This window comes from Mchenga conophoros, linkage group LG14 (assembly GCF_057382185.1).
Source record: "Mchenga conophoros isolate Kocher_MC1m ecotype Shallow Benthic linkage group LG14, M_conophoros_male_GT1.1, whole genome shotgun sequence".
Classification (NCBI taxonomy): Eukaryota; Metazoa; Chordata; class Actinopteri; order Cichliformes; family Cichlidae; genus Mchenga; species Mchenga conophoros.
This window is the reverse complement of record NC_140539.1, coordinates 40,691,730-40,715,863: the sequence shown is the minus strand read 5'-3', so window position 1 is coordinate 40,715,863 and position 24,134 is coordinate 40,691,730. Positions and strand designations below refer to the sequence as shown.

Here is a 24,134-nt window from a genome sequence, read left to right as displayed (position 1 = left end):
GAGTTCTTCCACGCCGCTCGCTCTCTGAGCGCCTCATAGCGGTGGCGAGCTGTTCTTGTTCTTGAGCCCAGGTCGTCTCGTTTTACGTCTCGATGTTTCCTGTGTTCTTCACATTAAGGAGCCAAACATTCCTGCTGGAAGCAGGGCTCGCAAAATTCCCTGGTTGCCCTTCGGGTGGGCATGCTTCAGTTTTTGGTAGAGATTATTTTTATTGTATAATATTGTAAAGCAAACAAAACATCAATCAAAAAATTGTTAAAACAGAAATTACAACATCCATCCGTTTGCTTCCACTTGTCCTTTTCAGGGTCACGGGGGGCGCTGGAGCCTATCCAGCTGTTATAGGGCGAGAGGCGGGGTCCACCCTGGTCAGGTCACCAGTCTGTCAGGGCTAACATGTAGAGACAGACAACCATTCTCACCTATGGGCAATTTACACTAATCAATTAACCCTGCAATCTGCATGAAATGACAACAACTGTATAAAATTATAATCATCATCAACTCAAATATTTGGTTGTAATTGAACAGAAATTTCTATGAACTGTGTAGAACATGAGAATCTGACATTTCCGCTGACGTCACGGAGGAGAAAATGCCACTCGACGTTGAGGCCGCAGCATCTCCTTCATCAGCGTTTTCGCGGCCTCCATTTCACTGCTCTTTGTTCTTGTCGGGATTTTATGATCCAGGTGTCTTGAACCTTTTCCAGAAAACATCCAGAAATGAATCATCGTGTCAGGGCAAAAAGATTCAGCCAGCTCTAATATGTGTGCCACACAGTGGGTTGTTATGATGTGGGGTATCCTGTTTCAGTCTCCCAGCTGTTCCTGTTTTCTCTCTTCTCTGATACCCGTGGTGTTCGCTGCTTCATCAATAGCCTCTAAAATATCTGCAGCGTTTGCACTCCTGACTGGCTGACATTTGATCATGTATGTGGACGTTACATTTGTGCAAACTGCATGCTGTGATGTCAGCAGCATCCTAACAACATAATGCAGTACGTCAGGTTTAATTTGAACCATTACAAAGAAAGTGGCTGACCAGGAGGAAGTGTGAACAGGAAGTTGTTTAAATGTTTAGCAGTCTATAGGACTTGATCCTCTGTGACACATTCATGTATTATCTGAGGCTGGATTAATTAAAAATTAAGCACATGCAGCCATATATGACTGCGTCCATGCAATAAGCGATCAGACAAACACGGCTGTGTGTGGGTCGATGTCTTTTTTTTCTCTGCGGTCAGGGTTCGAGTCCAGCTGAGAAAGAGAAGAAAGGGCCAACACAGGAGGTGAGTTTTATAAAGATCGTAAGTTATCAGAGGATAAAGTGACATTTTTCTGTCTCATGTCTTTGTCTCACATGGAAACAGTGAAGACAGGAAATGTGTCTTCGGTGCTGTTACACCATATGAAACTAGTTTCACCACTGTCAAAGGAGCTTGCAAAGAAAAGCGTCTGGACTTCTTTAAGTTGCTTGAAGACGTTTCACCTCTCATCCGAGAAGCTTCAGTTCTAAGGTCAAATGGTGGAGGGTCCCAGATTTAAACCCAGTGGGAGTTTCCCCCCACAGAGGGACAAAGGACCCCCTGATGATCCTCTAATCGCCTGAGCCAAGGTGTGAAACTGGGTGTGGGTCACAATCAGCCAGGGTTTCAGGTGAGCTCATTGTGAAACCTGGCCCCACCTTATCATGCGAATTCCTGAGGTCAGATGGCCCAGGATGTGAGTGGGCGTTAAGGCGTCTGGGAAGGATCTCAAAACTGGATTATAGATGGCAGAGAGTTGGTGTCGTAAACCCCGCCTCTGTTCAAAGATGGTCGCTCACAGTGGACATAGATGCTTCTTTCACTCCTCTTTCAAACCATCTGTCCTCTCTGTCCAACATGTGAACATTGGCATCCTCAAAGAGTGACCTTTGACCTTTAGATGCAGATGGACTGCTGAGTCTTGTCCTGTGGAGGTGGCTCTTCTGTGTTGTGCCATGCGCTTGTGAAGTGGCTGTTTGGTCTCTCCGATGTAGAGGTCTGGGCATTCCTCGCTGCACTGTACAGCATACACCACATTGTTAAGTTTGTGTTTTGGCGTTTTGTCTTTCGGGTGAACCAGTTTCTGTCTGAGCGTGTTGCTGGGTCTGAAATGCACCAGGATGTCGTGCTTGGAGAAAACTCTCCTGAGTTTCTCTGATACACCGGCTACATAGGGGATGACAATGTTGTTGCGTCTGTCCTTCTTATCCTCCCTCGCTGGTGTCTGGTCTTCTTTTCTGTGCCTCTTTGCTGACTTTAAGAACGCCCATTTAGGATAGCCGCACGTTTTGAGTGCTTCCTTTACATGTGTGTGTTCCTTCTTTTTCCCTTCAGGCTTAGAGGGAACATGTTCTGCCCGGTGGTGTAGGGTCCTGATTACTCCAAGTTTGTGTTCCAGAGGGTGATGGGAGTCAAAGAGGAGGTACTGGTCCGTGTGTGTGGGCTTCTGGTAAACTTTGATGTTGAGGTTGCCGTTCTCTTCAATGTGCACAGCGCAGTCCAGGAAAGGCAGACAGTTGTCCTTTGTGTCTTCCCTGGTGAACTTGATGTTTTTATCCACAGCGTTAATGTGCGCAGTGAAGGATTCCACTTCTTGTGTCTTGATTTTGACCCAGGTGTCGTCCACATATCTGTACCAGTGGCTGGGTACTCTTCCTTTGAAAGAGCCAAGAGCCTTCCTTTCCACTTCCTCCATGTAAAGGTTGGCTACAATAGGTGACACGGGGGAGCCCATGGCACAGCCATGTTTTTGTCTGTAAAAGCCTTCGTTATATTTGAAGTATGTTGTGGTGAGGCAGAGGTCTAACAGTGTGCAGATCTGATCGGGTGTGAAGTTGGTCCTGTCCTCCAAGGAGCTGTCTTCTTGTAGTCGTTTTCTGACAGTCTCCACGGCCTCCGTGGTGGGTATGCAAGTGAAGAGAGAGACTACATCAAAGGACACCATGGTTTCATCTGGATCCAGGGGAAGTTTCTGGACCTTGTCGGTGAAGTCGGTGGAGTTCTTGATGTGGTGTGGGGTGTTCCCGTAGCAAGGTGTTTCGAGATGTTGTAAGTGGCTGAGTTTATGCTACTGACTATGGGCCTGAGTTGGACCCCTTCCTTGTCAATTTTAGGAAGTCCGTAAATGCAGGGTATGGTATCCCCTGGATAAAGGCGGTGATTTTGTCCTTTTCAAAGTCTTGAAGACAAGCTATAACTTTCTTTTTGTAGCTTTCTTTTAAGGCTTCGTAGGTATTGTTGTCACTGAGGAGAGTAGCGATCTTTGTGTGGTAATCTGTAGTATTTAGGACCACGGTGCATCTTCCCTTATCAGCTGGCAATATAGTGAAGTTGTGGTCTTTGCTCAGGGAAGCAACGGCCTTCTTTTCTTGTATTGTGAGGTTGGATGGAGGGACTTTGGCACTGGAGAGCGTGGCTGAGACTTTCATCCTGATTTGCTCTGCTTCTGTCTGTGATAATTTATTAATCCGTATGGCGGTTTCTGTGGCTGTGATGAGGTCCACTATGGGCAACTGTTGCGGGGAAATGAGTCCTTTGGCTAATACTCTTTTCAGGTTCAGTGAGATTCCAGTCTGAAAAGTTCTTTACCCATTTCTCCTGACTGTCCTCAGGTGTGTTTTCTTCTCTGAGTTGTGTAGGTTCAGAATGAGGAGTGAGTGTTTTTGAAAGCAAGGTGTGAAATTTCCTCCGTTGTCTTTCTCTTCCTTTCCCAGCAACACACTCAGACAAAAACTGGTTCACCTGAAAGACAAAACTCCAAAACACAAACTTAACAACGTGGTGTATGCTGTACAGTGTAGCGAGGAATGCCCAGACATTTAACCCTAGAACTGAAGAAGCTTCTCGGATGAGAGGTGAAACGTCTTCAAGTAACTTAAAGAAGTCCAGACGCTTTTCTTTGCAAGCTCCTTTGACTACGATGACCTGGATGACTGAGAACCTTCACAGACATATTGAATGGCGTATATTTTAAAGTAAAGGATTTAAAACCAAGTTAGTACAAACATCACTAATGTCACATAACTTTGCCGACATGTGGCCAACAGTTATGTTTTAATGTTCTTCATTATTAAACATTTGCAAATAAATAAATGACACAATATTCAGTACTTACTTTTGAAAGTTTACTCTTCGGGCGCCCCGCTTTTTTCCCGAACAAATTATCCACATCCACCACCGCGCTATGAAGTCTGGGATATGTTGGGCCATACACAGACCCATCCTTCAAATTCAGGGAAATGAAGGATGCTTTTGAGCAGCCTTTGAATTAGGACAGCCTGTGTCACATCGCTGTGACGTAATCGGCCTTAAAATGCGGCCTTTGAGGTTGCAGACCCTGATTTGGGATACAGCCTGTTTGTTCAGTTTGCCAGTCTGCCTGTTTAGTTTATTGGTGTTTTCAGTTTAGTTATTTCACGGTTGTCATCCCATGACAGCATGTCCTGACTGCGGGGTTTTGGAAACAAATTAAAACGTACAGCTCTGCTATCACTTCCAACATAAATGAAGACAGAAAACTAAACAGCAGTGACGTTTGTAGGGTTACTGAAGTTGGGCTAGCTGCTATATAATGATGTGCTACGTGACCGCTAGCGACACAGCTATGTTAGCATAATATAAACAAGCTAACTTTTTTTCCACTCGATAAAAGTTACCGTGAGTGTTCTCGGTGGTCAGGAACAAATGTAATCGCATGGCAGGATGCTGTAAAAGGACCAAACTTCAGCCAGGAGAACAACTGAGATAATCCATCCACAATACGAGGTTAGTCATTCATATACTGCTGCATGGGCTGGGCTGTAGTTACATCCTAAGGTTTTAAAAACTGAGCTTAAATAAATGATTAGCGGTAATAAATGCTGAGGGAAGTCAACAGTGATCACTGACTGTTTTAGGAGCTTTTTGAGATCAAATAGAAGAAAATACATAACATTAAACATGTTAACAACACAAAAGCCATATTAAACGCAGACTACTTTAGACCCGGAAGTAGGATTCATCACGTCATCACTGAACAACCGGATATGTTGTAACTTTATTGCAGTTTATTGTTTGATAACAGCATTTTGGTTATTTTGTAAGTGATTTAAGTGTTAGCCACATGTTTAGTGAGAGCTGCTAATTATAGATTTAATTTTCTGCTAAAAGGGAGCATTTAACATGTATTTTCGTTAGAAAACTGCATTTCCCAGAATCCTTTGTGGTAGACGAAAGTTACTCTGGGTTTTAGCTAGCAAAGAAAGCTCCGGGAAGCCATTATATGTTGCTCTGATATCGAGCAGTTTATTTGTTGTACATTCCCCTTTTTGAAGCCTTATATAAAGACTATCGTTTCTACAATTGATCTCCGATCCATCTTCTTGGCTAAGTGGATTCGCCACAACACTATACTTTAACATGTACTCCAGCATCTTGTTCATGGGGTACATTGCTGCTAACAGGTAGAGAACCTTTGTTGATTTCAGACTGTAGTTCATAAGAATATTAAAAGCTTAATAAACATGAATCTTGTTCTCTTCTTGACGCCTTCTGCAGATGAGAACAGGAACTGCTGTGATTGATTAGTAAAGTTATCTACTGCCTCCTTCCTCTGGTCTCTCCAGGTATCTGAAGATCATCCATCCATCAGGAACTCACATGATGCAGATAGTACAAGCTGCAAAAATCATCTCCGGGGTCACCTGGGCTTGTCTCCTGGCCCCAACAATCAGCTTCATCACCACATTTTTCATCACCCCAAAACCTCAGACCTGACCTCCGACGCTGTGACTCGGTCTTCAGTGCATCTGCCAGCCTGCTCGGAAAAGTCATCTACACCTGTTTGGGGATCATCTTCCTGGTGGTCCTAATATCCTTGATCTTCAGACTGTGATCAGCTGACCTGGTGCTCGTTGTGGATTTACACAACTGAATTCAACCAGATGTAAACAGATGTTTCATGAGTTTCCCCGCCTGATTTCCATTCCCTACATTGATAGTAGGGTTAGGGGAGGCAGTTGAGACGGTTCGCCTAGGACGTATCCTGGGTGAGGTGTTCCTAGTATGTCCCACTGGGAGAAAGCCCCGGGCAGACCCAGGACACGCTGGTGAGCGTACATCTCTCGGCTGGCCTGGGAACGGCTCGGTCTTCCCCAGAGAGAGGGAGGTCTATGCTTCTCTGCTTAGGCTCCTCCCCCTGCGACCGAGCCCCGGATAAGCAGAAGAAAATAGATGGATGGACTCTGATAGTAATACTGTTTATACTGTGTTCATCCTCGACTGAACACTGTTGGTATGAAGGCTGAGGTCATTTGGAGTCCAGGGAGCGCTTTTAAAGACCTTCTATGACTCTGTGGTGGCATCTGCCATTTTTTACAGTGTGGTATGTTGGAGCAGCAGTTTATCGGCAGCTGAGAGGAAGAGGCTGGATAAACTCATCAGGAAGGCCAGCTCTGTTCTGGGATGCACCCTGGACCCAGTGCAGGTGGTGGGAGACAGAAGGACTGAGTCTCCCACCCCATGCATGTAAATGTTGCTGAACTGCAGAGCTGCTTCAGTGACAGACTGCTGCATCCTCGATGCATGAAGGAGCTTTTCTGCAGGTCCTTCCTCCCTGCAACTGTCAGACTGTACGATCAGAACTGCTCCCAACAAACGTAGATGTTTACATCTGTGCTGTAACAGCAATAATTTAATCAACCGATTTACACTATAACCAGGGTTTGCCTCTTATCTGTATTTAATTTTATTTAATTTAATAACGGTACAGTACTCTGCTTTTGGTAACCATTGTCCTTGATGTAAATATGTAAAAATTGTGTATGTTTCTGTTCTGTGTCCTGTTTGTTTGTATATGTGTCTTTCTGGCTGCTGTTAGAACAAAATTTCCCCTTGTGGAACAATTAAGGGATTCTTATACCACAACACACACAGCACATGGCAGGGAATTAAATCTGTCATAAACTAATCAAGAACCACAACTACCACAGACACCCGACATGCCACCCATCCAGACAGTCTTAAAACCTTCTACACCAGGTTTGACAGGCTGAACACAGACACAACCTCAAAGGCCCCCAGGTGCCCCACGGGCACTGGCTTCCAGGTCAAACACACACAGGTCCTGAAAACTCTGAAGAAGGTGAACCCCCACAAGGATGTGGGACCCGATAGAGTTCCTCCCAGAATTCTGAAGGCCTGTGGGGAACAACTAGCTGCTGTGTATGCCGACATCTTCAACCTGTCACTATCCCAGGCAGTGCTCCACCATTATACCAGTACCCTAAATGACTTCAGGCCAGTAGCACTCACACCAGTTGCCATGAAGTGCCTAGAACAACTGGTTCTCACACACATCAACCACATGGTCCCAGGCGCTGTCAATCCCCTCCAGTTTGCTTACCGTCCCAATCCCAGCTGTGAAACTCAGAAACCAGTCTTACTTGTTATCATCTATCGTCCACCTGGGCCTTACACAGAGTTTCTGTCTGATTTCTCAGACTTTTTATCTGATTTAGTTCTGAGCTCAGATAAAATAATTATTGTGGGTAATTTTAACATCCATGTAGATGCTAAAAATGACAGCCTCAACATGGCATTTAATCTGTTATTAGACTCAATTGGCTTCTCTCAAAATGTAAAAGAACCCACCCACCACTTTAATCACACTCTAGATCTTGTTTTAACATATGGCATAGAAACTAAAGGACAGTGTGTGGCTGATGCACAGCCAGTGTTGGGAAGGTTACTTTTAAAATGTATTCCATTACAGAATACAGAATACATGCCCCAAAATGTATTCTGTAACTTATTCCGTTACGTTACTCAATGAGAGTAACGTATTCTGAATACTTTGGATTACTTAATATATTATCGTGCTTTTTACAACAACGTGAATGTACTATTGCTGTGTGATTTATTACTATTACTGAAGGTCCGCGACTCCGAACTGTAGTAAAGGGACCTCTGACTAATACGGCGGGGTCCCTGTCGGCTCGTAGCTGAAAAATAGCTTTACTTTGTTGTGTGGGTCAACTTTTCTTGCGAGAGACAGAGAGAGGCGTTGAAAGACTGCTCCAACGAAACTTATTGTTTTCAGACGAAAACAGGAACACGGTGTACAGTCGAGTCTTAATAGCTTACTTACAACTGGGCTCGTCAGGCACTCTTCTTGGCTGCAGTGGTTATTATTATATTTACATGCTTCCAGCTCCCGTTTTTCCTCGATGACAGCTCATACCTTTCCACTCCCCTTTTTCTCCCTCCTCGCGCTCACAGACCCATAACGTGTATGGCAGTCCATTCTCCCTGCAACACGGACTACACTGCCCATGATGCTACATTCTTTAGAGCTATGCTTGTAGCATTCTGCCTGTTAGCTTAGCACAACAACAACAACAACAAAAAGGCGCTCTCTCACCCAGGAAACACACAGTCGCAGAGAGAGAGAGAGCGTCGCCCTGTAACCATGGCAACCGTAACGCTGCCGCCTGGAACAACAGAACGTAGCTGTCAAACAAAACCCAAACAGTCCTGACCCGCGACAATATGAAACAGGAAAGTACCGCAGTGTAATCCATTTATTTCAACAAAGTAACTGTATTCTGAATACCACCTTTTTAAACGGTAACTGTAACGGAATACAGTTACTCATATTTTGTATTTTAAATACGTAACGGCGGTACATGTATTCCGTTACTCCCCAACACTGTGCACAGCAGATTATGGTCACATGTCTCTGTGTCAGTGACTGAGGTCAAAGGTTAACGTGTCCGCTTACTGCTGATATCCACGATGTCCTCACTTTCAGGTCCTGCAGGTGACTCACCTTTAAGACTTTTAGAAGCATCAACGAGCAGCTGAATAGACCAACACAGGTCCAACCGAAGCTTCAGGTGTGTGTGTGTGTGTGTGTGTGTGTGTGTGTGTGTGTGTGTGTGTGTGTGTGTGTTGCTGCTGTCAGCACTCAGACTGCTGAGTCTGAGTGACAGAAACTTATCGGCTCAGCTGACTCGCATCCTGCTGATCATGTTAATGTCATATTAATATCGATCAATACACAAACCAAAACCATCTGACCTCATGTGCTTTTAGTCTTCATTCATCTGCATGTGTATATATATACGTGTGTGTGTGTGTGTGTGTGTTGTATAAATAGACATGAAACTGCTGCAGGTTCTTCACACTCTGATCGATCATCACGCAGCTGCTCACAGAGAGCAGGCTCAGTGCTCTGACTGTGACTCCTGCAGACGCTGTAGAAGCAACCGGGCTGCATTTTTAAAAAGACTTTAAACATCTTTTTCAGCCAAAAAGTTTGATGTGGAGATCTGCTGAGCTGAAAAAGTTATGAAAGATATGAGATGATAGTATAATCATTTAAAAGGTCCAAATTTACTGCAAAGCTCCAACGGTCAGGTGCATGGTGAGGTCAGGGGTTTGGATTAAAGATGTTTAATTCCACTTTTATTCAAATCTGCTTTTGTTGCCATCAGTCGGTAATTTAGAAAATTCATCAACCCACTAGAAAAGGTGTGTGTGTGTGTGTGTGTGTGTGTGTGTGTGTGTGTGTGTGTGTGTGTGTGTGTGTGTGTGTGTCTGCCTGCAGGATTATTCCTGTAATGATGTGCATGCTGACCAGGCTTTGTGTGCTGATTATAAATACAACTGATCGTTCTGATCAGCTTCAAACCTGCTTCTCTCCAGCTCGTCTTCATCACTGCAGCTTCAGGTCAGTCTGTTCAGTGAGAGATGAATCTGTTATCAGTGTGAATGAGTGTTTGATGATGGGTTTCATTAGTTTATTGAGGAAGTCTGAAGGTCAGCTGATGTTCCTTAATTCTGTGAAGCTTCACCTAAAAGCACAAACAGCTTCACAGCTGATGTGAAACAACAAATCTGATCAATTACTTTTTAAACTTGGTGACGAGTTACCAGAAGTTAAAACTCATACATTTGTTTTTGTAGTATCCCCTGATTTTATATGATGCAGCATTAAGTTTGATTGAAAAACAAACAAACAAAAAACCCCAGTAAAACTGGATTAACATCTGCCATCAACTGAGGTGGAACGGCGAGAAGATCTTCTCAGAGCTTCAGAGGAGATGTAAAGGGTTCAACTCTGCGTGTCAGGATGTGAGCACACAGTTCAACAATCTGAGAAAAACATTTGTCACTGTAAAGGTCAGTGAGTATCTCACCTACAGTTCATGATTGGATGGAGAGGTGGAGTCAGAGGAGGATGCTGCAGAGATGTGGGATGTTGGTGGATGTGGGTGGGTGTTGGTGGGCATTAGTGGATCTTGGTGGGTATTGGTGGATGTGGTTTTGTGTTGGTGGATGTTGGTGGGTGTTGGTAGGTGTTGGTAGATGTCGGTAGGTGTTGGTAGATGTTGGTGGATGATGGTTGATGTTTGTAGGTGTTGGTTGATGTTGGTGGATGTTGGTGGATGTTGGTGGATGATGGTACAGTGGGGCAAAAAAGTATTTAGTCAGCCACCGATTGTGCAAGTTCCCCCACCTAAAATGATGACAGAGGTCAGTAATTTGCACCAGAGGTACACTTCAACTGTGAGAGACAGAATGTGAAAAAAAAATCCATGAATCCACATGGTAGGATTTGTAAAGAATTTATTGGTAAATCAGGGTGGAAAATAAGTATTTGGTCACCTCAAACAAGGAAAATCTCTGGCTCTCACAGACCTGTAACGTCTTCTGTAAGAAGCTTTTCTGTCCCCCACTCGTTACCTGTATGAATGGCACCTGTTTGAACTCATCATCTGTATAAAAGACACCTGTCCACAGCCTCAAACAGTCAGACTCCAAACTCCGCCATGGCCAAGACCAAAGAGCTTTCGAAGGACACCAGGAAAAGTATTGTAGACCTGCACCAGACTGGGAAGAGTGAATCTACAATAGGCAAGCAGCTTGGTGTGAAAAAATCAACTGTGGGAGCAATCATCAGAAAATGGAAGACATACAAGACCACTGATAATCTCCCTCGATCTGGGGCTCCACGCAAGATCTCATCCCGTGGGGTCAAAATGATCATGAGAACGGTGAGCAAAGATCCCAGAACCACACGGGGGGACCTGGTGAATGACCTGCAGAGAGCTGGGACCAAAGTAACAAAGGTCACCATCAGTAACACACTACAACGGCAGGGAATCAAATCCCGCAGTGCCAGACGTGTCCCGCTGCTGAAGCCAGTGCATGTCCAGGCCCGTCTGAAGTTTGCCAGAGAGCACATGGATGATACAGCAGAGGATTGGGAGAATGTCATGTGGTCAGATGAAACCAAAGTAGAACTTTTTGGTATAAACTCAACTCGTCGTGTTTGGAGGACGAAGAATACTGAGTTGCATCCCAAGAACACCATACCTACTGTGGTTGCTGGAGTACTTTTCTATGCTGTGGTGTGCTGGGGGAGCAGCACAGCAAAGAAGGACTCATCCAGGCTGGAGAAACTGATCAGGAGGGCTAGCTCTGTGGTCGGCATGAAGCTGGACACTCTGGTGACAGTGGCAGAGAAAAGGACATTAAAGAAACTGATGGACATTATGAACAATGCTGGGCATCCTCTGCACACGGCCATAAACAATCAGAAGAGTCTGTTCAGTGACAGGTTGCTTCTCCCAAAGACAAGAACTAACAGACTTAAAAACTCCTTTGTCCCACACGCCATCAGACTGTTTAACTCCTCTCTGGAGGGGAGAGGGAGGGGAAACAGGAGGACAAAGGAGGGAACAACTAAGCTGTAGTGCCTCTTCACCTCACTGTGCAATACCTTTTGTGCAATACTTTTGTAAATAGTCAACAGTGCAATAGACTCAATACTTGAAATGTGCAATTCACTTGTATTTTTATTTTTATTCCTATTTATTCTATTTATCCCCTTCGTATATTTTATTTATATTGTCTCTGTATTTATATATATGTGTGTGTGTATAACTCTGTAACTTCTGTCGGTGCTGTGCTTTTTTGGAAATCGAATTTCCCAGAGGAACCCACCCGAGGGATTAATAAAGTTCTATCTAATCTAATCTTTACTCAGTTCTTACCATACAGTCACGCATTGAGTTTTGTGCCTGGCCGCCTGGTGGAAGCCTGCCGCTTTACTGGATCCAGTTTCCCTTTACATTCAGAGCGTCCTCTGCAATGGCCTTCTTCCCTTACCGGCAGAAAAGTGCTAAAATACCGTCACTGCACATAGGAATGATTTCCCAACAGTGTACTCGAACCGCCGTCCCTGTGGACCAAACACAGGCCTGGGCCGGCTTCTCCCCAACTGCGTGCTCGAGCCACTGTCCTTGTGATGAGCCGTTCCCAACACAAGCCTGGGGTCTCAAACCACCAGGATTTTTCCCGACGGTGGATTTTAATTACCGTCCCTGTGCTGGACAAAAACCCGAACACAAGCCTGGGGTCTCAAACCACCAGGATTTTTCCCGACGGTGGATTTTAATTACCGTCCCTGTGCTGGACAAAAACCCGAACACAGGCCTGGGGTCTCAAACCACCAGGATTTTTCCCGACGGTGGATTTTAATTACCGTCCCTGTGCTGGACAAAAACCCGAACACAAGCCTGGGGTCTCAAACCACCAGGATTTTTCCCGACGGTGGATTTTAATTACCGTCCCTGTGCTGGACAAAAACCCGAACACAGGCCTGGGGTCTCAAACCACCAGGATTTTCCCTCCGGAGACTCGAACTCCAGAGTCGGCCAGCGTTCCCCCCCTCGGCCAGACAAACACTCTCCATGACTGTATACAAGTTAGCTACAACTCACCCATCTGCAGGAGTCCCCTCAAAGTCGATGGTCTCAGTGGTGGCTGAAACCCACGGCTCCGTGACTCCTCCATTTCCTTTTCTTCAACAGCTGGTAGGACAAAGGTACCTTTTTCCTCAGGGGTGAACCGTTGTTCAGCGACCACACGGATCACAACCCAACCCCAATTAAAAGGGAATCGTAATAGGCAAAGCATGAGGTAATAAAGGCATGAATAACAGTCTCCAAATTGTGTTTGGAAATTACGTTCTTTTGAATTCTTTTGGCAGCAAAGAAAGACTAGACCCAGAGTGGTCAAAACTCAAAAAATGATCTTTATTTTACATTTCCGGAAATGAAGAACTGCGGAGACGAGCACGCATCCACAGCTCTGACAAAATCACAAGGTGTATATATAGTTCGGCTACACACGCTAAGTTTCGATAAAAACAACTCTGGAGTGCACTCTGCTTAGTTTCACTTTTGTCACGGCGGGTGAGGAGAGCCGTGTGAAAATAATAAATGAGGATCCAATCGCAGGCAGTAGTGGAGAAGTGAAGGTGGTTTATTGAACACGAAATAAATATGGACAAACAGCAAATGGAGCACGAACTAAACTAGACTGGAAACAACTAAACTACAGAGCACAAACCTGGACAAGAATGAGAACGAGCAGAGGAGATGGACAGCAGGGAGAACACACGGGTGAGACATGGTGGATACACAGATGGACCAGCAACTACAATGACAGAGGACACGACTTAAATACACAGAGAAACACAGGGGAATTACACACAGGTGGTGGACACAGCTGGGAATAATCAACAAGACGAGACAGAGGTAAAACTGAACACACTCACATGAGACGCAGACCTTCACAATAAAACAGGAACACATTTTGGTGGATCTTGGTAGGTGCTGGTAGATGTTGGTTGGTGTTGGTGGGCGTTGGTTTGTGTTGGTGGATGCAACATGGAACAGGAGTGGAGCACATCACTGCATCCACACGAAGATCCAGAAACTCCCCCACCTCCTCCGAGCAGGTGCAGGGGTAGCTGGCACATCTGTGATGGCGTCATTAATGCTGAGGCACATCTGCAGCTGTAGGAGAATGTGCTCTGTCTGGACAGCGTCTGTGATTCCAGACAATGAAGAAATCTCACTGAGCACAGCCTGCAGCAGCACGGCTCCATAACTGACCCGAGTACAGCCCAGACCATCACCCACCGAAACCACAGCTGGAGTGCTCCATCCACCAGATCTTTTTTATTATTCTTATTAGTCGGAGTTTCTTTCATGTCTGTACAATGTTAAAGAAAACTGCGTTAGATCTGCTGCCTGTGTTCTCAGTTGGTCATATTACTGGGATGCTTTAATCATCCATAGATGCACGAGTGGATGTTTAGGTGTGAGGGCTGTGTGCAATTTAACTTTGAGATGATAAACGTTTGATATGTGAATGTCTCTGTGCTGCAGGTCAAGATCCAACACTCAGCATGAGTCCCAAGCACGTCGTCTTTAAAAAGGTGTCCCGTGACAAGTCGGTAAGTTCTGAAGATAGTTCAGCATCGACATCATAAGTCATGGAGAAGATGTGGTTTAGAAACCCAGAGCAGAGGTCATATCAAAGTTCCTTTTGGAGAGACTAAAGTTTCCCCCTAATAGAAACATCAGCACTGAAAGGATGCTGATTTGTACTCAGGGCACCATTTAAGGCATCCATAAAGTTCTGGTCCTTGATCTTGCTCCACCGCTCTGTGTGCAACAGGATCCAGGTTGTTAATCCGGACCCTCTGGGTTGCGATGGCATCTTTGTGCTGAAATCCAAATTGAACTGACATGTGACAGAGTAACTGTAATATTAATGTCTGCTTTGCCTGCGGGTAAACATTCAGGTTTTTTTTTATTCCTGACCTCAGAATGGGAAAAGGTTCAAAAACATTAACTCCATCGATGAACTGAACCGATGCGCCTTCTGCTCCCGGTCTGTGGGAAACTAAAAGCACAAAAAAAAACCTCTACTCAGAGCTGTGCTGTCATTTCTGCCTCTGCAAGCATGTGATGGTCCACCCTGCTTAGAGGGAATGTGGAGCTCCTGCAGACTCTGAGTCTTACGTGACCCTCGTGTGTTTTCAGGTGACCGTCTACATGGCAAAGAGGGACTTTGTGGATCACTGCGACTTTGTGGATCCAGTCGGTGAGTCCTGATGCTAACTACCTGCTCTCGCTCTGCTTTTGCTACTGATTGAAAAATGTTTCTTGAAAATGTTTAAAGATGGAGGACTGACAGATGCAGGCCTATGTCTTCATGACATCTCTGCATGTGCTGAGCCCTGTGAGAGAAAAAAGCATAAACTCTGTCAGGACCCCACAAAGACTGGGGAAGAAAAACATGGAGACATGACAGACTGTGGAGACAAATGAGCAGAACACAGAGACAGGACTACGACAGTAAAGAGCCACAAAGACAGACCAGAGAAGGAGAGAGATACAGGTACAAGACAGGGACAGACCGGAAACGAAGACACCAAACATGAACAAGAAACATAGAACTAGAAATGTGAATAATGAAAAATTCAGAGCACTATGAAATATAGAAATAAAGACAGAGCTAGAATATGAAATCTGAGTCACAAACCATACTTCACTCCAAACTGGGTCAAAGACCCAGGACCGACTCTTTAAACAGAGCTTCTCCACCACACAGCGCTCATGGTGAATGTTCAGAATCAGAATCAGAATACTTTAATCATCCCGAGGGAAATTAGGGTTACAGCAGGCAGCCGCGAGCCTCCCCATGATGGTATCAAACTTCTGTTCCATGGTGTTATCGTTCTTTTGATTCTGAGACTTCACAGCTGCAGTGATCCGTTCCGCGATGTGTTCCAACTGTCGCTCAAGGGTGTCATTGTGAGCAGGCCTCTCTCTGATGTTTCCCCTCATACGCTCAATGGTGTTGTTTTGAGCCTTCACAGCAGCTGCAAGCGTCTCCAAGGTGTTGACCATATTACGTTCGTTGTGAGAGGTCGCGCCTCGTTCCGTTTCGATCCCAGCGGGCAGCCTTGGGGGGGTTTGAACAGCCGGTTCCGCTCTCTTATTTCTCCGATAAACCAGGGCTAAGCCAACTCCGATCAGCATGAACCCTGTTATCACGGTTCCGAATAGATAGATATCTTCAGCGTCCTCGATCGACAGTCCCGCCAGGCACACAGTCCTCCAGTTCTGCCACCCGTCCATCGTGTATCCGGCAGGGAAAGTCCCTCCAGGGCACTCAGGCTCTCCCGAGCCCAGACTTCTCGTTGAGAAAAGGGTGTCAATAGCATTCAGAGACCAGTTGATCAAATCCATAATTCTCTTTAGGTTTTAGAGAACGACATTGGGAGGCTATTCCAGGGAAAGTAATGCACACAAGACAAGGACATAGAGGCTAAGCAGGGAAGATAAGGGTGAGGAGGAGAGGAGAAAAGTGCGACCGCCTTCACTGAGAGCTAAAGAAGAAGGGGTGGCCTGTGCTGTGGGATCCATACACCGCAGTGAACAGACTGAAGAACAGTGCTCACTGGTTTTACTGCTAATTGTAAACTAGCCATGGATATGGGGATGGTAGCAGAGCAGGAAGTAGTTGACCATTTCTGCTCATGCCCAGTAGGAGGACAGTGACAAACCTTTAAAACAGTCAGGAATGTGTTGTGATTTGATCACTTCCTGTTTCCTACAGATGGCGTGATTGTGATTGACCCAGTGCAGCTCAAAGGAAAGAAAGGTCAGTGTGTTTAAATGTGTGCAGTAACATAAGACAGAACCCGGAGGAGGTGCCGTGGGACTCCCTCCTTCAGCCCGTCAGTGTGGAGAAGCTCAGCTTTACCGGAGGAGGTCCACAGGGCTTATGACTGTGGCTCCTGTGTAAAACATATTTCACTGAATGAAAGCTTCTTTCTGTGCAGATGAACATTTCTCTGCAGTGTGGGGTGGGTGCGACACAAAAGATCTCAGAGAACAATAAGCAGCTTCTGACAGACGTTTCTCCAGCTTCTATTCACACTGATTTAGGTTTGATGGAGCCAGATTCTCCTGGTGCAGCATGTTCTTGGATGTGTGGCTTCATTCCTGTTTTTCGGTGTCTGTTAGTGTATGTGATGCTGTCGTGCACATTTCGCTACGGCCGTCAGGACATGGATGTGATGGGCGTGGCCTTCAGGAGGGACCTCTTCCTGGTGACCCGGCAGGTTTACCCCGAGCTGCAGGACAAAGAAAAGCTCACCCACACCAAGATCCAGCAGAAGTTGCTGCGAAAGCTTGGAAACAACGCCTTCCCCTTTTTCTTCGAGGTGAGGAACAGCCTGGAACATCTGGAAAGATCAGGCCCTGCTAGAGGAAGAGGTTTAATCCCTCCATCAGGTTCAAGGATAGAAAACAGAAAGGCCACATTTGTCATGTCTGGAATAGAGTCCTTTTTGTTGTGTTAGGTTTTGTACCCAGTGCAGATCTGGCCTAAATCGTCATCCAAAATCCTCAAGGTAAAAAAGGAAAACCTGATTACAGAATGAATAAAAAATTAGAGCACCAGTCAGAATAACAAAACCCCCACAAATGTCTCAGAAATCTGTTAAAACTCTCTTTAAAACTAGAAATGTGGCACAGTGGTTAGCACTGTTGCCTCACAGCAAGAAGGTCCTGAGCTTGACTCAACCACAGGGGTCTTTCTGTGTGGAGTTTGCATGTTCTCCCCGTGTGCGTGGGTTCTCTACGGCTTCCTCCCACAGTCCAAAGACATGCAGGTCAGGTTCACTGGAAACTCTAGACTGTCGACCTGTTCAGGTTGTAACCTGCCTCTTGCCCTAAGACAGCTGGGATAGGCTCCAGCAGAATAGGATGGATGGATGGATGTCCACATTTGAGCAGAAAAGAGTAGAGTTCTCTGAGAGGTTAGAAATTAATGATCATTAACCGTTCAGAAAGACAATCTAACATTTTAGGGAAGAAATTTTCAGAAATAAAGAGGAGGGTTCTCTGTAGCTGTATGAGAACCTTCGAGAACCTGACTGAAATCTGAACACGGGCGAGGTCATTGTTCTGTAGTCACCAGCGTGTGTCTGTGGCGCAGTTACAGAGGAAGGGGTGGGTTTCACTCTTCTAATCGTATAGATTGTCTTGATTAGTTACTATTCCTGTGTTTATTGTTGAAGAGGTTAGAATGAGACGTACCAATTCGGGTACCGTACAGGACGAGCGTGACGGTCTAATGTGCTTCAGTTTCCAGACAACCTGCCCTGCTCCATCACTCTGCAGCCCGGACTGTCCGACGTGGGGAAGGTAACGCCATCACTACACTCAGCCTTTCATGTTCTTCATCTGTACATTGCTTCAGCACCACAAAGTCTCAGAGTACACACACTGATGTTTCACATCAGCTTCCCTCTCTCTGCGTTGTCACGCAGTCCTCTGAAAGCAGCCAATTTGCCCGATGAATGATACTAGCTGTAAATGTGCAAACTGTGTGTTTCTGTGTGCTGGACAGAAATGTGCGGTGGACTTTGAGGTGAAAGCTTTCTGTGGTGAGAACCAGGACGAGAAGATCGACAAACAGTGAGTCGCTCAGAGTGGATCTCAGTCTGAAGACTCGATGGACAGCCTTTCACGTGTTCCTCCGTCCTCTCTGCAGGAGTTCTGTCCGTCTCACCATCCGTAAGATCCAGTTCAGTCCAGAGGACAGCAAACTGCTTCCCAGCGCAGAGACAACCTTTGAGTTCCTGATGTCCGAGAAACCTCTGCATGTGAAACTGAGCCTGCCCAAAGAGGTCAGAGCTTCAGTCAGGTTCTGAATCAGACACCAGAACCACCAGGTTCTGAAAGCTGGAGGACTCTCACAGATATACTCATGAAAGCACTTTACCTGTCTGCTTACCTGTCTGCAGACTTTTTACCACGGCGAGCCGCTCAAAGCCAATGTTGAAATCACCAACTCGTCCAGCAGGAACATCAAAGACATCAGCTTGTCAGGTGACATCAGTTTGGCTTCAGAGTACTTAAGGTGACGTAGAGCAGCGTGTCTCTGCCACCAAGCATCATTTCTCCAGTTTTTCCTTTTATAAAGGAAAGCGTGAAATGTACAAGCATGCAGAAGTTGCATTACCATCAGGGGAGACGACTGATTTAAAGCCGAGAAGTCTGTAGTGAACAAAAACTGTATGAAGTCCATTCCAGAGTCCTTACTCTCCAGAAACATCTAAGCTAGGCAGCTAATATGTATTTACATTATTTTGTTGGCTTATTTATTTCAAGACATAATGACTTTAAATAAAATGTCTCCCCCTGCTGGTACTGCAGCTTACTGCACGCTTGCACATTTCACTCTTTGGAGGGGCAAAGGGTGAAATGGACACAGTGGACGGCGTGTCTAATACGCACTTTGCAGTGGTATCGGGTTGACTGGAGACATCAGCTGATAACACTTCCTTCCATTAGCATAAATTTAAAAAGTCATGCAACCAAAGCCTGCTCAGACACGATTGGCCAAACTGAATTGTGACCTAAGGAGATGTTTAACCAGAAAAGCTGCTCCTTGTAAACATGAGGAAAGGTGTCTGTGGCGGTGACACGCTGCCTCACCTGCAGGCCTCTGACAGCAGACAGGTGTGTTCTCTGTCTGCAGCAGCACGGTGGCTTACTTTGAGTTTCTGTGCTTAGTCGAGCAGGTGACCCACGTCATCCTTTACTCCAACGATAAGTACGTCAAGTCTGTGGCCAAAGAGGAGACCAGGTGAGTTAAGGATATAACAGAAGTATATTTCTTTTGAATATTTTCTGAGGGAACTTAAAGCAGGAGTTGCGTTCATGGTCTCAGTTTGATCAGACAGAACATTTTTTCTTTTTTCAAAAGGAAGATGTTTCCTGTACATTTAATTTTTGCATTGATCTGTTTAAAAACAGATGTGCCCCTGTCGTACCTGATACATCTTGGTCTAAAGCAGGGGTCGGCAACCTGCGGCTCTTTAGTCCTTATACTGCGGCTCTGCGTGGTTTGGGAAAATAAATTACATTTAGCTGAAGTGTATTTTTTTGTATTAGTTCTTTTTAAACTTGTAGTTCTAAATTGGAAGATTATTGTGATATTGAAATATAAAAATACACTTTTATTTTCTATTATTTCTTCATCGCTCAAAATAAGCGTCACACTGGCGGAAGCCGGTGTGCCCGCTGAAACGCCTGCATTTATCGAGACTTTCAACCCCAGGTAGGCCAATTATGGACCTTGGGATCCACATTATGTCAGCAGCTCCACCGCGAACTATGTTAAAAACAAACACGCTCACGCCTCACAGACGACAGCTTACAGTCCTGTAAAGATGAAGTGACTTCACTGTGCGCAGAGGTTCAGGAGCAGAAGTCCCGTTGTAAACATGTCACGGCAGACCTGACGATGTTTGCATGAACACGCTTTACAGCTTCTCTTTATTGACCACTTTCACACACGGCTGCTGTACGCACACAGCCGGCTGTAGCTTTGCAGCTCACAGCCCGACACACAACCGCAGAGAGAGCACAGACTTTAAGGCGGCGAGGCGTGATTGCTGGTGCCGCTCAGGTGCGTCCGCCTCCCCTGCAGCGGCGCTGCAGACCACGCCCCACCGCACACATTAACCAGGTAAAATACATATTTAGGCAGAATTTTGTAAATATCTATTTTTCATTTTTCAGCAGCATAGAGCTTTTTTTCCAGTTATTTTTAAAAGTCAGGTCAAGGCTCCAAAAGCCCAAAGGAGATATAAGGCTGGCGGCTCACAGCAGTTTTTGTTTGCTGGATCATTGTAGTTCAGCTTTCCTTTTGTTATATTTCTTTAAGAGATCGAAATGTGTTCATTACATAAATAAAATGTAGTTTTCTCTGTAGCACTTCATGGATTTCATAAGCAACACACTTTAGCTGTTCACACAAAGCATAAAGGTAAAAAAACAATATGTACAGCGTTATCTTCATTTTAGACGTCACAAAGTATTTGCGGCTCTCAGTGTTTTCTTTTGCGTGGAAACCGGCTCCAAGTGGCTCTTTGGGTCTTAAAGGTTGTGACCCCTGGTCTAAAGATACTCCTAGTGACCTCACACTGTCAGCTGGGTTAGTTTTAACCACCCTGGGTTTGACCAAGAGGTTTCTAATCATGTTATGTTTTCGGTTACAGTGACTCTGTGCCTTGTGGCACCAGTCTGAAGCAGGAGTACACCCTGCACCCTCTGCTGGCATACAACAAAGACCGCAGAGGACTCGCTTTGGATGGGCGACTTAAACACGAGGACACCAACCTGGCTTCATCGAGCATGTCAGAGACACACTGAGGTTTTAATGATGGTGTTAGACAGGAAACACGGCTGCTCTTTAAAGGACAGGTTCACATGATTTAACCTGGCAGGTGAGACAGATCTGTCATCAGAGCATTCTGGGCAAAATACACACAGTGTTCAGACCGGCTGCATTCTCACGAGATCTCCGGAGACTCCATCAGATGAGCCTGAAGTCTGGTCAGGCCGTCGAGGTGATGGAGCCTCAGTTGAATTTGAATTGAAATTTTTATTTCAGTCAACAACAACAACAGATTATAATTTTACATAAAAGTACTCAAACAGAAACCGAAAAGTGAATAGGCTGAAGCCTTATGGCTTATACTTATCCTATCCCTTACCCCCATAGAAGTAATCAAATCCTTAACCAAGAAAATAAATAGCATTGATAAATAAGTTGTATAACAGTTTGAAAAGAAATCAATGATAAATCAAGAAATTAAATCAACACAAAAAAATGTTAACAAACCAAATTTCTATAACCTTGTATAATACTAATTTTTAAAAGCTTCCTGAAGAATGACAAAGAAAAACACATCTTCAGTTCATCATTAAGTCCGTTCCATAATTTCACTCCCAAAACTGACACACATACTTAACATTGGTTCTCACTTTAGGCATTTCAAACACATAAGACCCCCTCAAATCATATTTTCCATCTCTTAGTTGAAACATCCTTAAAATACACATTGGAACATTCTTTTTCATCACACGATATATCATTTCTAAAGTTTTAGAATATATAATGTCCATGAATTTTAACATAGAGGATCCTACAGAAAACTGGTTGGTGGACTCCCTGTATCCAACTTTATTTATTATTCTAATAGCTCTTTTTTGCAACTTAAATATTGAATCCAAATATGTTTTGTATGTGTTCCCCCAAATTTCTGCACAGTAGGTCATATAAGGCAAACAAAGGGAAGTATACAATAAATAAAGGCAGTTCTTATTCAAAGAATCTCTTGTTTTATAAAGAATAGAAATAGACTTGGATAATTTTCGTTTCACATGTTCTATGTGGGGCTTCCAACAAAGTTTATCATCAATAATTACTCCTAAAAATTTTGGCTCATATACTCTTTCAAGTTCAACATTATTTAAATTCAATTTTACTTTAATATTACTTTTACTACCTCCAAATAACATAAATTTTGTTTTACTTTCATTCAATGATAGTTTATTAAATACAAACCATCTATTTAACTTCATGAGTTCTGTTTCTACTGTTTCCAGTAATTTCTTTATGTCTTTTCCAGAGCAAAATAAGTTTGTATCATCAGCAAACATCACATATTTTAAAGCATCACTGGCTGTACAAATATCATTTATATAAAGTAAAAGTAACTTAGGTCCCAAAACAGATCCTTGCGGAACTCCACAAGTTACTTTTCTAACTATAGATTTCATGTTATTAATACTCACATATTGGAACCTATTATTCAAGTAACTATTTAACCAAAATTGTACAACACCTCTTAAACCATACCTTTCACACTTCCGTAAAAGTAAAGAATGATCTATCGTATCAAAGGCTTTACGTAAATCAATGAACACACCTATTCCAAACTGTTTTTCATCCACAGCCGTTGCAATATTTTCAATAAATTCCATCACAGCTAGAGATGTTGAGCGATTTCTTCTGAACCCATACTGATGATCATTCAATAAATCATATTTATCAATAAAAGAATCTAGTTTGTTTGCAAATAGTTTTTCAAGAATCTTTGAAAACTGAGGCAGTAAAGATACCGGTCCATAGTTTGACACAATCTGTTTATCACCAGTTTTATATAGTGGGATCACTTTGGCAAATTTTTCAATTTAAATCACAGCTTGATGACCTCTGACGACTGGAAGCCTCCAGGAGACTGAACTATGTTTTCCAGAACATCAACCACTGAAATTAGAAATATGATAGAAATGGACTCATCCAAGTGTCAGAGCCGAGGTCTCGTTTTGTTCTGTCAGGTCATGAAGCCTCCACAGTTTAACTTTCTTCTTAGAGGTGGAACCAGAAGCATCCCAAACAATTATTTGATTCGATGATTCGGACATCTCCCTCCTAATGTCTCCTCTGCGGGGTCAGATCTCTGACCTGTTTCTAGCTGCTGGGTTAGAAACACCACAGGGACTCTGGATGATCTGAAGCTCTGTGCTGCAAACGGTTCCTGACTCTCAGTTTGTGCCGACGAGCCTGAAACCTTGCTCGTGCTTTCAGACACCTGTGACCCCTGACAGAGCTGTGAACCTGTCCTTTAACCACATAGCGTGCTAGTACACAATGCCGAGAGCACCTGAGTTTCCTGAGCTTAGCGAAAGAGCGTTGTGTGACTTTCAGAAAGTTTTCCTTAAGCTGATGAGAGCTGTCTGTGTCTCAGTGTGAAGCAGGAGGTCCTGAAGGAGGTTCAGGGGATTCTGGTCTCCTATAAGGTCGTGCTGAGGATGGTCGCCTCAGGGTGAGTCTCACACTTCCTGCTGTTAACAGTGTGTGTATGTTCAGGTGTCTGGTGAGGGGTCAAAGGTCACTACAGGCCCTCTGCCTGACCTCACTTACAGCAGCTCAGGTGTGACGAGGCAGTGGTTTGAACACATTGTGAATACGAGCAACTGATGACACAGAACAACAAAAACAGCTTCAACGTCACCAACACCTTGGCCCCAAATAGCAGACAGGTCTGGCCCAGATCTGGTGTCAAGCCGGCACTGCTAGCTGACTTCTGGCATGGTAAGTGGTCTGTCATCCAGATGTGGGCCAGGCCTGGCTTAGACGGCACTGTCTATGTGATGGCATGCCACATCTGGCTCAATCTTGTTTTGGTCCATCTGGCCAGGCTCATAGAAAACAAGTCTGGCCTGGATCCGGCATCAAGCTGGCACTTCTGACTGACCGGTGTCACGGCAGAGTGTATGTCAACCAGATCTGGGCCACCAAAGGGCCGTCATTTTTTGCGGTATGTGGGCCATGTGTAAGAACATTGTGTGGGCCTGATCTGGGCCATACCAATTTTGCTATGTGGGGCTGT

The 24,134-nt window shown here is 44.6% G+C and overlaps 1 protein-coding gene across 3 annotated transcripts in view; it reads left to right on the top strand.

The window, feature by feature from the left end:
• The first annotated feature begins 9,655 nt into the window (after positions 1–9,655).
• LOC146560474 (S-arrestin-like) overlaps positions 9,656–24,134 on the top strand; it is a 22,962-nt gene continuing 8,483 nt past the window's right edge. For 2 of the 3 annotated variants that reach the window (XM_085244603.1, XM_085244605.1), the window contains exons 1-12: positions 9,656–9,737; positions 14,251–14,318; positions 14,911–14,971; positions 16,493–16,537; positions 16,903–17,102; positions 18,028–18,087; positions 18,293–18,360; positions 18,437–18,572; positions 18,690–18,774; positions 19,462–19,534; positions 20,952–21,089; positions 23,490–23,567. In XM_085244603.1, coding sequence (XP_085100729.1) covers positions 14,271–14,318; positions 14,911–14,971; positions 16,493–16,537; positions 16,903–17,102; positions 18,028–18,087; positions 18,293–18,360; positions 18,437–18,572; positions 18,690–18,774; positions 19,462–19,534; positions 20,952–21,089; positions 23,490–23,567 — 992 coding nt within the window. In that variant the 5' untranslated portion in view covers positions 9,656–9,737; positions 14,251–14,270. Of the gene's footprint in view, positions 9,738–14,250; positions 14,319–14,910; positions 14,972–16,492; positions 16,538–16,902; positions 17,103–18,027; positions 18,088–18,292; positions 18,361–18,436; positions 18,573–18,689; positions 18,775–19,461; positions 19,535–20,951; positions 21,090–23,489; positions 23,568–23,667; positions 23,738–24,134 lie in introns of those variants that run through there. The other variant, XM_085244604.1, reaches the window with a different exon arrangement.